Source organism: Rissa tridactyla, chromosome 3 (genome assembly GCF_028500815.1).
Source record: "Rissa tridactyla isolate bRisTri1 chromosome 3, bRisTri1.patW.cur.20221130, whole genome shotgun sequence".
Lineage (NCBI taxonomy): Eukaryota > Metazoa > Chordata > Aves > Charadriiformes > Laridae > Rissa > Rissa tridactyla.
The window spans coordinates 22039414-22053400 of NC_071468.1; the positions used below are offsets into that span (position 1 = coordinate 22039414).

Consider the following 13987-nt stretch of genomic DNA (forward strand, 5'->3'; position numbering starts at 1 on the left):
CTATTCATTCCCTATTTTATTTATTTCGCGTAAGCCACCGTCGTTCCTAACGAGCCGTCAGCCGCGGGAAGGGGAGCTCCGCAGCGGCGGGCGGGCGGGCGGCGGTGGTCCCCCGCAGCCCCTCACCCAGGGGGCGGTGGCGGGGGTGTGCGGGCGGTGCCCCCCCTGCGGGGCAGGGCGGCGGGCGGGGCCCGGCGCGGCGCGGTGCGGCGCGGCGCGGCGCGGCGGGGCGGGCGGCGGCGGCGGTGTTAAGGGCCGGGGCGGCCGCACTTGTTGCGGGTCGGCGGCGCTGGCTGCGGGTCGGCGGGGCATGCCCCGGGGCTAGCGCGGAGAGGGGCGCCAGCGGGAGCGGCCGCCGCCATGGGGCGGTACTCGGGGAAGACGTGCCGCCTCATCTTCATGCTGGTGCTCACCGTCGGCTTCTTCGTGGCCGAGCTGGTGTCGGGCTACCTGGGCAACTCCATCGCGCTGGTGTCCGACTCCTTCAACATGCTCTCGGACCTCATCTCCCTCTGTGTGGGCCTCTCCACGGGGCGCATCGCCCGCCGCAGCCACCGGGGCCCCCGGGCCACCTACGGCTACAGCCGCGCCGAAGCAGTGGGGGCCCTCAGCAACGCCGTCTTCCTCACCGCCCTCTGCTTCACCATCTTCGTGGAGGCCATCCTCCGCCTGGCCCGGCCCGAGCCCATCGACGATGCCCAGCTGGTGCTCATTGTCGGCACCCTCGGCCTCGCTGTCAACCTCGTGGGGCTCCTCGTCTTCCAGGACTGGGGCGCCTGCTGCCGCCACCATCGTCGTCGCCGCCAGTCACCCGCCCCATCACCTGCTGCCACCGCGCTGCCAGCTGTGCCCAGCAGTGCCCCAATGGGGCAGGAGGATGAAGCAGGTGCCTTTCGGCTGCATCCTCGCCGCCTCGCCTTGCCATCCTCATGTCCTGCACGTCTCCCTGCCCCTCGCACCCTTCCCCATCCCTCCCTGTCCCCGCTTTCCCTCCCGTTCGCCCTCGGGACCCGCCGAGCTGCGAGAACCATCCTCTGGGCCCTTTTGTAGCCCCAAACCCACCCGTGGGCTCCGGGGAATTTCACTAAGCTGCCTTGGACACCCACCAACTCTTTCACCTTGTACTTTACACTGGTGTCCCCTTTGGACAGGGGAGGGAGGTGCTGCTCAAATAGCTGCATGGAAAATGTTTTGGCTTGTTTTCTTTAGGGTTTGCTGTTTGTTTTTTTTTTTTTTTTTGCTTGTAATCTCTGAAATAAGTTGGTTTTGAGATGGGTGATGTTTTTTCTGTTTGTAGAACTTATACACAACACAGCGTTTCTTCTTTGAATGCAGGTGATTCACCAAATGACCAAAAAAGCCCTGAAGAGGGGCCTGAGAAGAAAAAAGAGAAAAAATCTGAAGCGTTGAACATCAGAGGTACAGCGGGGGGTATATTGCTAATACTATATTAACTTTAAATGCTTTCTGATTTCCATTTCAGATTTTTTTTTCTCAAATATGAGCAAAAGCCCAGCGCTCTTCTATGTATATGGACACAGTTATCTTTAGCAGAAGGGTTTTGGTTGTATGAAATGGCATAGATGACAAAAAAATTGTGTGATGCTACTTTGGCTCCAAGTGTGTTTACATTTTGATTTTAGTTCTTTAGAAGACTGCAGCTGAACTTTTTGGAAAGGAGACAAAGCCTCTTGCACTAAGCTTGAGTCACTAGAGGCCTTATAAGAAGGTAAAGCAGATATCAGTGAGGTGCTTCTTTGGGTGTCACTGCTGTAGTACTTGAGCAGTTTTCAACTTTAAAATGCTTTTGGGCAGAAAGCAGAATTTCTTTAAAACTCGAGGTTAACCATGTTTTGTAGTCAGCACGAGGAGAAAGGTGCTGAAACTGGTGCTTCAGCACAGTGTTTTGCCAGGTCCTTGAACTGCGAACCTGCCCCTGAGAGAGTGTGACAGTATCAGCCCTTCTTACGTAGAGCTTGGCAGGTCACTGTGTATCTGCAGAGTGAAATAAATCAACCAAGTGTCTCTTTCCCTGTCTGTATAGGTGTTTATATGCATGCACCTTTACATACCTATTCTGAGCAGTGTCAAAAGCAGGTACCTTTCAGTATATTAAACATTGAGTTTGTCCCTCAAGGGAAGGGCTGCCAGAAAGCTGAAACAGGATGGTAATTTCAGGCTTCTTATGGTCACCTATCAGCATCTGATATTCCTCCGAACTTGTGTGAATTGGCATCACGTGAATTAATCTTAAAGAGGTTGACATGGCAGTCAGGCACCTGGGGTTCAGTTGTTTGGTTTTTTTTTTGGTTCTGTGTCTATCTGTCAGTCTTTCAAAAGTGTTTTCAGTCTTACACAAATGTGTCTGTAAGGGAAGACACTTCGGAAATCAAATCATGTGCCAGAGCCACAATACTTTCCTGAATTTCTAGAAATTGATGTCACTGGATATTATGGCATTATAGTGGTAAGATTACTGGAGCAGGAAAAGCAAACCATCACTTTCAGGGATGGAGAAGAGAAGGGTAAGAAGCCGATGAGTGTATTTTAGGGAAGACCTTACTTGCCTCAACAACAATGCTTAGGCATAATGATGCTGGAAACTTTCAAATATGTCTGAAGGATAAGGAGTTTTGTATTGGTTATTTTAAGATACCTGTCATCTTTAACTTTTAAAAAGAGCCTTTTTCTCTAAGTGCCACTTTAACTTTAGTCTGTCATCTTTGCAAAATCTTTTTTTATTGTCCTTACAAATATTCTTTGTCTCTTTAGCCAGTGTTACAGATACATGTCTTTAAAATTCTGATTTGAAATCTGTGTTTTTTCTTTGCTGTTGTAAGTTATTTGTATAGCTATACTTACTTCATAATAACTTGACAAAAAATTCTGTACATTATAGAATCAGAGCCTCCCTGAAAAGCATGGCTGGACAAAATGGATTGGCAGAGGAATTGGTTCCTTGATTTTTAAAAGTGGTAGGAACAGGAATCCAGTCATTCTGCTTGAGTTAATTATTGTAGTGTAAAATTATCCCTTTTACTTCTTGAGTATATGCAGAGTATTTCAGACTTTCCAACACAAGCTGCTGGAAATTATGTGTTACCTATGGTCTTGCCATACTGACTTTATTTACTAAAAATCCATTTTCAGTTCTATTTTATAACCATAGCTTTAGGGGGTCTATAGGGAAACGGGTTCATTTCTGTCTAGGCCTTCATTATGTGATACGTAATCAAGATGTATATATTAACCATGTTAATAATGTAAAATAAGCATTTTCAAATTCCACATTCTCAATTCATAATTTGTCATAATTCTGACATGCTTACTGTTTTTTCTTAATTCAAAAGAAGACTTTCTGAAACATTTTCCTGTTCTTTTTAAGCTGTTAGTTAGTTGCTTTGGCAATTGCATCCCGCCTCTCCCTCTTGTTCGTGCAGTAGCTGATAGCCCATGCTGAATCGGGATTATTTGTAAGTGAAAAGGAAACACTGCAACACTGTTAGGAGGAGTAAAGCCCTGTGGGAGTCTGCCAAATGGGGCAGAACATGCCTGACTCCAACAGAAAGGACTGAGCTCGCTGGAAGTTTGTACTTTCTTATCTGACACAAGTGATTCAGTGGAGCTCTGGTGGTTCTCACACTGAAGATCAATGTTCATGCGAAGAGCTGGCAGGAAACGGCAGCACAACCATGGCTCTAGATCTAATCCAGTGTCCAGCATCACCAGTCAAAAGTCTTATTAAACCTTGAGACAAAAGTCTTTGCTGTGTTGTTAATGAGTTTCAGAGCCTTTTACAGCTTCTTCAGCCCAGAGGATGTGATTAAATTGGAGTGAAGCTCTTGAAAGTGCTCGTCATAGGGATTTTAAAAGGAGATGTCCATTTTATTGCCTCGTAGGCTCCAAATAAAATGTATTGGCAAAGAAATTAACTTAATATATTTAGAGATGTTATGAATTAGGCATGGGCTGGGATGAAGTCTGAGTCTGAACAGTAAAGACTGACAAAACTGGAGTGCATTTGAGCAATGGTGGGAAGAGGGAAGATTATGTAAAGTAGTCAAAAAGAAAAAGGAGTTCTTAGATTATTGTAACTTTATAGCAAGAAGATTACTTTGGTCATCGTAGTTGAAAGGGCAGCTAAAAATGTATTATTACAACAGCCTGTTTGGTGTCTTTACCTTTTGTGCAAAAACATATCTATAGATGTAAAAAGTGGTACCCAGCATTCCTCTCAATTTAGAGTAGTCCAGGCACATATTAAACTGTGGCATCCATGTCACTGACTTTCAGACCAGATTCTGATTTTTTTTTTTTTTTTTTTAGGATCTGAGGGCTAGTAGCCTTGGTGGGACAAAGTTTAATATGACTAGTAATCAAGCTTGATCCAAAAATTGGAGTTTGAAGGTGTTTGGAGCCATAGGAATGGGCTTACTTAGGTAATTTTTCAGATTTCAAAAGTGTCATAGATGCTGATGGAGGAGGAGAACTGTTACTGGGGGTGGTCTGTGGCTCTCTTAGCTTCCATGGTAGAATGGATAGATTTAGTCACCAATTTTTAATTGAGATATAATGTGCCAGGATCTCTTAATAATCCGCAGGCATTTAAGCAAACACATTTTACGTTGCCATGGCATTGCAGTTGGACCACAGTTGGTAGCATACCCTACATGTTTAATAATGCATCCCTCTTAAGAGCTGTAGTTCAGAGTTGGTATTTCCCTTGCTGTTTTCTTCTGAAAGCCGTTACTGAAAACTTTGATTATGATGTTACTGCTTGGAATATTGCATTTTTCATGTCAAGTAGAACAGATTTGAAAAATGTAGCTTTACTCTTCCCCCCCAAAAAAACCCCCCAAACAAACAAACAAACAAACCCCCCAACAAAATAACAACACAGTAATGGAAATTGTGCCATTTCTTTCAGGTGTTCTTTTGCATGTTATGGGAGATGCACTTGGATCTGTGGTTGTGGTAGTTGCCGCTACAATCTTCCAGATACTTCCTCTGGAGAATGCTCCATGTAATTGGCAGTGCTACATCGATCCAAGCCTGACAATAATTATGGTGTTCATCATCTTGTCTTCTGCATTCCCGCTTATCAAAGAGACCTCAACTATTTTGTTGCAGATGGTTCCCAAAGGTGTTAATATGCAACTACTGAGTAAGTCAGATTTATTGTTGAAATGCTATTAATTTTAATGATATATTTCAATGCATATGTTATTTTTGAAGTGACATGTTTGGATTATTTACTTGTAATAGCTCTAAATTCTCAAGAACCGTGAGAAACAGTCACATGCCTGTGTCCTAGCAACATGACTCAAATCTCTGTGGATTAGTTAAGGCATGCATTTTGAGAATGTAGTACTCCAACAGTACATCAAAAATACCAGGTCTTGAGCTGTTAATGCTTTGTGTGGGGTGTTTGTGAAAGAAACAACACTAAATTACAATATTTCTGAACCCTGCACCGGCTTCTTCCAAAACAGCTTAAAAATTTCCATCAAGGTTGGTTAACTGTGTAGCTCTCTGACATTGTCCACACTGGTTAATTGTGGGGTAGCACTGATTATTTCTGGAATTCCACTATACTCGGGGCTAAAGAAACCAGAAGATGTGTGGGTTTGGCCAAGGATGTGGTGCTCTAACCTTGCTTCTATGAATGGCTGGTAAATGGCCATTAAGGAGCCTGAGGGACGGGGTGAACCCAAAAGAATGGGTGGTCTGCTTGTGTGGTTGTCTGGAGGTTGAACAAAAGGCAGCTGGGAGTAGGCGTATTTATTAAGTACAGCTCTTTCAAAAAGATAGTTTGGAGACTGCTGCTTTCGGATAGGGCTCTTAATGGGAAAGCTAGTAATTAGCCAGTACACCAAAGCCTCTAATATCTTTCTCTTACGTTTTCCAGCTGACAGACTAGCTCGTGTACCAGGGGTTAGCAGCCTTCATGAAGTGCATGTTTGGGAGCTTGCAGGTGGGAAGAATATTGCTACTCTTCATATCAAGTGTCAAACCCCTGCTGATTACCAAGATGCTGCTTATCAAATACGGAAGGTTTTCCATGAAACAGGGATCCATTCTGTGACCATCCAGCCTGAGTACGTTGACCACAAGACCTCCCAGCTACTGTGCAGCTCACCATGCATCTCAAAAGCTTGTGACTCTCAGCTGTGCTGCAGTCAGCGGGAGCACCCCCTGGCTAAAACTAATGGCTACACTGAGAAAAATGATAGTTGCCTTTCTGCACAGCATAAAGACAATGGTTCAAGTAAAAATGATACTGAAATCCCTATCGAGTACCCACAGGCAGAGGATGGCATTCAAAATGTGAAAAATTATGGTGTGTCTGATGACAAATCACAGTTGAGCAGTACACGACTTTAAGCAATTCCCTCTGTGTAATGTTTTCACAGAACAAACATGTCCCGGCTGGGAAGGGGGTCATCAGTGGCTGAAGCTGACGTTGGCGTGGCAAAAAGATTTCTGTGCTTTAGCTGTAAACCAAAATACACCTAAAAACCCCTTTTATCTGAAATAAGGATTAATATTTCCATGAAGGGTGTTGCATTCATCTAAGATTTTTCTGATACAGCCTAACCCAGTTCCTTACCAAACTGTGTGTGAATTTCTGTTGTAAGAGTGGATGAGGAGGTGTATTGCTGTCTGCACTGATGCTTCCATTTAATGGCGAGTGGCACTGGGAATGCAACTCTGGCCTTTTCTGATGAAGTGAGCTCTTTCCTGAAAGCCCTGTGGCCAGTTAACGATTGTACTGGGCTGAAGTACTGTGTATTTATAAAGGCCTTCAGTAGAGATGCTTTACTGATCTTTAAAACCCATTTTTGCATAGACAGTTCATTTTTAACAGTGATGCTTGTGCTTGTGGCCAGTGGGGTTTGTGGATGAAATTTAGAGTGTCTAAGGGGGAAGGGAAGCACTCAGGAATTTTGAGTTGCATTATTTTCTTGATTGACTCTTGTATTTAGGGACAGAGCAGAAGCTGGTCTTGCTTCTCTACTAGTAATACTGGAGTCCTAGCCTAATCACAGATAAGTATGCTAAAGAATAGCTTGCTTGTCATGATAGCAAAGAAATACTTATTAATGTTGTCTGTACTGAATCTAGCAAATGGAAATGCAGGCAGTCATCCAGTTAACTTTTATCTTGTTCGCTGTTGTGATTGTACAACTCAGTCTCTTTTATTATTTTATTTTCCTCCTGACAACAGAAGTTATAATAGCCACGGTCTTAATTCATCATTGTGCGAGATGATTGCAGTATCCTCTGTCATTATTCATGCTGAATAAATAAGCTAATATGTTTATTATGAACAGTTAAAATCCTGCAGTTATATTATTAAGACACAATTTAATATTGTATTAATTAAGAAGTCCCTTTAAAGTTTTATATGCAATGTTATCACATGGAGGAAGCTTTAAAAACAAAACGAAAACCCAACACAGGTAATTTTTCCTTGTTTAGTCCTGATTATTTCTTGCTGATTTATTGTAAAGGTCTAAGTCTTCCCCTCCTCCTTGCCCATCCTCCCCATGCCCAATGGTGTATTTCAAAGTGTATGTAGTGAAGCAATTCCTTTATCTCTTTGCTGCTATTTCTTTTTGAAAAGCATGCAAGGGTGCTCTAAAGAAAACAAGATGATGTGCCCTGTCACCAGTGCTGGATTTAGGTCAGGTCTGTTCTCCAAGTTTTTAGGAGAGGAAACCCACTATCTAATCCACAGGGTGTGTAGTTCTTAGCCTCAACAGCTGTACAGACCAGATCCAGAAGCTTTCAAATACATTCTGCTGTCAAAAGCAGTCTTTCAAGGGTCTGTGTGGCCTGGGCTGGCTATTTTATTCATCTGTTTATGGGGACACCTCTATAAAATAGTGGTGTCTTTACCTCAGTGACACTTTAACAGAAAGGGAAAATTGATTTCCTGCCTGGGCTGGGAAAATAGCAGGGCCGCCTTGTAAGGCTGGCTTGAAAGCAGCCAACTCCTTATTAATAAGGACAATTACGTTAAGTCAATGAATATTAAAACACACAGCAGGCTGTTTTGCTGGTTGGAAAATTGTATTTACTGAAGCAGTGATTGCAGCCTAAATAGCCCATTTCTAGATTTGTAGTTACCCCTTTTGAACAGATTCTTGGGTGAATTAATATATTTTGTAGCCTTCCATCTTAGGTTTGTTACATAAATAAGCTATCTGTTAGTATAATCGAAAGCTTAATCCTCCAGTCAGTTTCATTCTGTTGGCAGCAGCAGACGTGAAAGCAGCAGGATCTCGCTTGGCAGTTATTGCACGAATTAGTGTAAATCAGGAAACATTGTAAGAATTGCCCTGTCTGTTGAAAGCATGTAGCATAAAGGAAGACAGCCCTTTCTTCTGTTCTCTTTGTCCTTTTTTACATCTGAGGTGATGTTTTACATGTAAATAACAAATATATTTGTAGGTTTTTTTGAGAACTGGAATAGAAAGCTCCCAAAATAACAACAAAGTCTATGGGAAAATTTGCTTACCGGTTATCCTCTAAAACAAGCACCCTTTCATAGTTACGCATTTGTGTCTTACATCAGGTAATCTTTTTATACATACATTTTATTAAATGGCTGAAAGGTGGGATGGCAGTATTGTTTACTCTGGAATTAGAGAACACTAGTATGTGTAGCATTGGGGCATTTGGCAAAATAGACCATCTTTTTCTTTATCCTTCCAGTGTTTCTTAGAACTGTGGTTATCTATTTTTTTAAGGTTTTGAAAGTGTTGTAACATGAAAATATAATGAAGTAACATTCTTAAACTTCTTGTCTGGTTGAATGTACTGTAATTGTTGCCTGTGGATAAATAGGAGAATACCAGGGATTATAGAAATCTTTAGGTCTAGAAAACAAGCAGATTTAAAATTTGCTTTATTACTCAAGCAAGCAAAACCAACAGAGCTGTATTATTGATGAGGTGAATCTGCATTTTATGTGTAGGGACTTTCAGGGTACGCAGCTAAGGTTTCTGACCCGGTATCCTTACCTTCCTTTGAGTCCTACAGCAACATATTTTTCTCCTCTGTTTTAAGTGGGGCACAACTAAGCTCTACTGGGTGGCCCCTCTCTACTTTTGTAGAAGACTTCATTCCACTCAGTGTCTATTTGGTATTGGTTTATCTCTCTTCAGTTCTTGGCATATCTCTTCTAATTCTCTTGAAGTACGCTCACCTTGTTTTGAAATGCAGTGTATTTCAGTATTTGGCCTTATCTGTGGGCACTTGTTCTAAATTCAGTTTTGTAGCATATTGCACTGTCATTATAAATCCCTTCTCTGGCCTCTTTAGCTTAATTGCTTTTCCCCCCTCCAATTCAGTAATGTAAAATTTCTCATGATTGCAGATTGATTGTGCTACCCTGTCCTCTTCAATTACTCCCTTCTGATTGCACCATTATGGCATTCAGTTTCTCTTGTGGTGGTTGCCCCCCATCTGTCCATCACTGTCCGTAGCAAAAGAAATCTGCTTAAAAGACAGGTGATTTTCAACCAGTTGTCCAGTTTATGTGGCCCTCTGATCCATAACCATTCATACATGTGACAAAGTTGTATGACGACTAAACATTTGCTAGCCTTGGCAGATAGTTTTGGAGCAAGAGGGAAATCTGGAATAAACTAACATGGCATTGAATGCAAAAGAAATTTACTGGCCTTCATCAGTTGTGGGCCTTTCTTTAAAGCAAATTCATGTTTTTGTCACCTTTTCATATGTTATCCTTTAACCAAACGCGTCAATTTGATAGTTAATGTTCCCTTCTCCTGTAAGTCTCTAAATGCAGATCTTGCCTTTGCTCTTCTATGTAAAGAAAAATAACTGATGCTATTTTTAGGAGTGTTGCTTCTGTGTTACCAAGTTTTCAGTTGACTTCCTTCTCCTTGTGTTCTTCGAGATACTTGTTTTGACTTGTACTGCCACTGCGGTTTTTTTCCTCTTAATGTTTTTCTTATTCTTTGTCTCATCAATAAAAGCAGTATCCTTTTGCTAGCCTGGTCATGCTGATGTACCTGTAATACAGTTTAGAAATACCTCTTTTATGCACTGGCTTAATTTTTGCACTCCACTTTATTGAAATTCACCTGCTTTCACTATATGATACACTTTACCATCGCAACCACTTTTTGACCTTGTTTAGTTCTTTCTATTCTTTCCCCCTCCCCTACCTGATTATAATGCTTACCATCCTGAATGCTCCCTTTTTTCCTGAACTTTGAAGGGAATATGCCAGCATCTGTATTTTTCCAAAGTGAAGTTCATCACCCAAGGTCTATGGATGGCTTGATGTGAGTTACTCCAGGGACTGTTTTGTCTCCTGTGATCCGTGTGGAAGTGTTGTCTAAGTAGTCTTCCTGACATATAAATATATATATATGTATTTATATATATTTAAATTCTTTATAAACACTCCACCTGAACCAGCTTTTTAAAGAAAGTTGGTTTCTAAGCCTGAAAAGGTATAATGAAATCACAAGGGTTCGTTAGTCATTAACATCTTTGGGGAAATTTGGATCACTAACTGGAAAGCAGACAAGAAGGACGTTTCTGAAAAGATAATCCAAACACTATGAAGATTTCCATAGGTTCTACTACTTACTCTGCTGTACAGTGGAAGCACTTTCTATGTTAAATACTGTATTTAAACAGTGATACCTTGGCAAAAGGATATCACTGTATAAAGTTGTTACATTTATGGAGTTGTGTTGCTTAAACGTTTCCTTCAGTTTTTCTGTTCATTATGTGATTTAAATAATGTGCCAAAATGTAATTTCCATGGTTACTGAATCAATGAATGGAAAATCTCACTGTGGTTTTACTAACTATTAGTGAAAAATTACTTGAAGTTTTATGTACAGTTAAATTTTTTCAAAATGAAGTTTGAATGTCTTGTAAATAAAGTGTATTTTTAAATAAACCCATTGTTCTGAGCTTGATTTACATTAGCAATAGGGAGCTTGTGTCAGTTTGGATAATTTTAAGACCTTTGCATGAGTAAAGTTTGCTCTTAACGTGAGTTTGTTAATGTCAGTATTAAAACTGCACACTCCGAATCTTTTCCTTCTTATCCTAAAGTGGTGGTTTTCAACATTTATTAATCCAGGCATCACCTTGTCTCTTTGAAAAGAAATCCCAGAATCACTTGGGCAGCATTGCTGTGATAGTTTTCATGTACAACCAGTAACACTTAGATTGTGACTGTAATGCTGACCGTCAGCTCTCCAGAGAAGGCACTGGAGCACCCCTGGAGATTTGTGGCTGAACTTGTCTCTGCTAAAGTGCAATCAAAATGTAATGCTATTAAAGTGTGGTCCCTTGCTGTGATGGGTTTATTTTCTTCTTTTAGGCACAGAGACCAATTGGTATTGAAGAGCTTGCATCTATGCTAGTACAATACCATCCACTTCAAAAGAGGGTGGCTCCATGCTGATGGCTAGCTGACATTAGGTCCTTGACTCCGGGCTGTGCCTGGGAATGGCTTCGGGGAGCAGTAATTGCCACAGGCCACAAAATGCTCTAACAGTTTACTAATACAGATGCTCACGGTTCATCCCTAGGCACCATCTAATTTGCTAATACTGATGAGGCCCTCGGTCCCTGAGCCTCTGCGCTGTTTTGCAAGGCAGCAGTGCCTGCAGACGGAAAAGGAGATGAAGCTGGTGGTGGTTTCTTGGGATCTGGGCTTGAAAGGTTTCCTCTCCTTCCACACCTACAGCATGCTGTATCACTGTGCAGGGCGAGCTGGGAGGGGAAAGGCTGCCTGGATCAGCAGTGCAGTCAGCAGATAATGCTATCATCGCCGCTGCTTGCATGGCTCTGGAAACAAAAGGCGCCAGGCAAATGGCACGTCCGTTATGACACTGCACTTTGCTTTACCGCCTTCCAGTCCTAGTACATTTATTTATTTATTTCCGCATTCACCCACGTTTAATGAAGCTCTGTAGCTGTTTTATCACATATCACTGATCACCCTGTTGTGAAGGGATGGAAATAGAACTATCTCAAGAAGCTTCGGGATACATATGGGAAAATGAAGCCATAAAGACATTATGGTAAAGTCATTGAAATGGCACAGTAGGTCCACAGCCTAGTATAAAGTTTTCTAAGCAAGGGATTGCATAATTCAAGTGATAGAAAACAACCATTTTTTTCAATAGACACCTTAAAAATTAAACTTGTAAAAAGCATCTGATGTGGATGAGCTGATCCCCGAAGTTTTAAAACAGAAGTACAACAGGCGGTGGGAAATCAGCACGAGTGCCCTGACATCTTGCAGAACAGAACTTGCTTTAATTATCTATTTCTCTTTAAAACTGCCATATGAACTAGGGATGGTAGCCTTTCTGTGTACCCCAGGTACCTTCGCTTGCCTAAATTGTTCACAGAAAGTCTTTGCTTATTGGCATAGTCTGGCTGGAGAGCCCAGCAGCATGCAGGGCCTGCCCTGTGATAGGACACCTGCCAGCAGCACAGTACCTGCAGTTCTGGTGCTGGCTGTTGCATGCTTCAAACATTTGCACCCAAATCATTTTGGGGACATTGCCATCAGGGGATCACATTGCTACTCGTGAACATCTCTGGCGCTGTGTGATTTCTAAGAGTGTTAGTGAGTAGTTTGGTCAGCTGTGAATTGTCTGTGTGTAACTTGGTAAGTCACAGCAGAGGGAGATAATCAGGGCCCCCAAAATAATCGTGAGCCATTGCACGGTGCCGAGAGGAGCTGCTGCCCAGCCCTTGCTGAGGAGCACGAGGGTTCTGCTTCTTTCCCAGCTTGCCGTGGTGGAGCAGACCTGCCCCCGTTCTGCAGCAAAGGGTCTTCGTGCATCCCCTGGGATGAACTTCAGCTGCTGCCGGGGATGGATTTCCTGAAGCTTTTGGAGAGGGAAGAGTAGGAACCTGTGCAGCTCCCTCGGTGGCCCCAGAAACCCTGTTCTCTGAATAGCAGCTGTGTGTTCAAGCACAGTTTCTGAGGCCATCCAGAAGCGGGCAGTGGAGTATATGTCATCTTTCTGCCTCCTACTCCTGGATGCTTTTTATGTGGAGGGACGGGACTTACTTGGAAATGTGTTGAGGCTTTTTTACAGTTTCCCTTCGTTCCCATTGTCTCCAGACATGAGTTTTTTCATTTGTTTGCAGCAACTCTAATTTGCTTCTGCTCGTTAGTATCTGAAATATGAAATCTGATTTTAACCAACCAGCTCCTTACATTCACAGTTGCTGTTAAGTCCATCTACCCCTGAAAGTAATATTAGCACTTCTTTTATGCTAATAGGCTGTCACTGTGTGTCTGCACTGAAAAGAGAGAAAAAAGCAAAGGCAGCGATCCCAAGGTATAGTTCTCCTAAGGACTATGAAGTTCCATAAATGAGGAAAAGGATTATGCTTCCGCCTGGTTGTAAGGCAGAGTACTGCTCCTCCAAGAAGCAAACTGATCTTTTGGGGTTAGTGGTGGACTGACGTGAAGGCTATCCCCAAAGCCTGCCTTTGGCAGACTGAGCGTTACTGTCCTTGTGGTTCTTTCAGCTTTGCCAGCCCAAGAAGGAAGAGATTCAGCTCCTGATGCAGGAACACAGGGGCAAATTGTCTGCTGGTGGAAGTAAGCACAAGTGTGTTGGCTAGAAATAAGTTCTGGCTATTTTCACCAGCTGAAAATTCGGCCCTGTGCTCTGCTCTTCTCCATGTGGGTGGGAACTGGGATGCCTGCACACCAAGGAGTTACACAGCGACTCAGCAGTTACCTTAAGGGGACGAAATTTTATTTTTCTGTCTACAATGGCTATCTCCAGGGGCCATGGAGCAGTAAGGCAATGACACCCCACCCCCACCCCCGACAGTGGTGCTTGTTCCTGTGCACATATATATTATTTCTGTCAGAAGTCAAAGGCTTCTGCTAATTGTATTATATTTGCAACCCCCAACTAACACTGATGTTACATTTCCTTCTGAAAGACAA

At 42.7% G+C, this 13987-nt stretch overlaps 1 protein-coding gene across 1 annotated transcript; it reads left to right on the forward strand.

Annotated features, from left to right (window-relative positions):
* The first annotated feature begins 238 nt into the window (after positions 1 to 238).
* Positions 239 to 11723, forward strand: SLC30A10 (solute carrier family 30 member 10). Its single transcript, XM_054196557.1, has 4 exons — positions 239 to 886; positions 1336 to 1419; positions 4928 to 5164; positions 5909 to 11723. Exons 1-4 carry the CDS (start codon positions 361 to 363, stop codon positions 6382 to 6384), a joined length of 1323 nt encoding a protein of 440 aa, XP_054052532.1. The 5' UTR covers positions 239 to 360; the 3' UTR covers positions 6385 to 11723.
* The last annotated feature ends 2264 nt before the right edge of the window (positions 11724 to 13987 follow it).

Bases quoted from the DNA above. Each gene is read 5' to 3' on its own strand.
- SLC30A10 (XM_054196557.1), top strand. From the start codon at position 361: ATGGGGCGGTACTCGGGGAAGACGTGCCGCCTCATCTTCATGCTGGTG. The intron at 1,420-4,927 runs GTACAGCGGGGG...CATTTCTTTCAG, and splicing joins TGAAGCGTTGAACATCAGAG to GTGTTCTTTTGCATGTTATG. The intron at 5,165-5,908 runs GTAAGTCAGATT...TACGTTTTCCAG, and splicing joins TGTTAATATGCAACTACTGA to CTGACAGACTAGCTCGTGTA.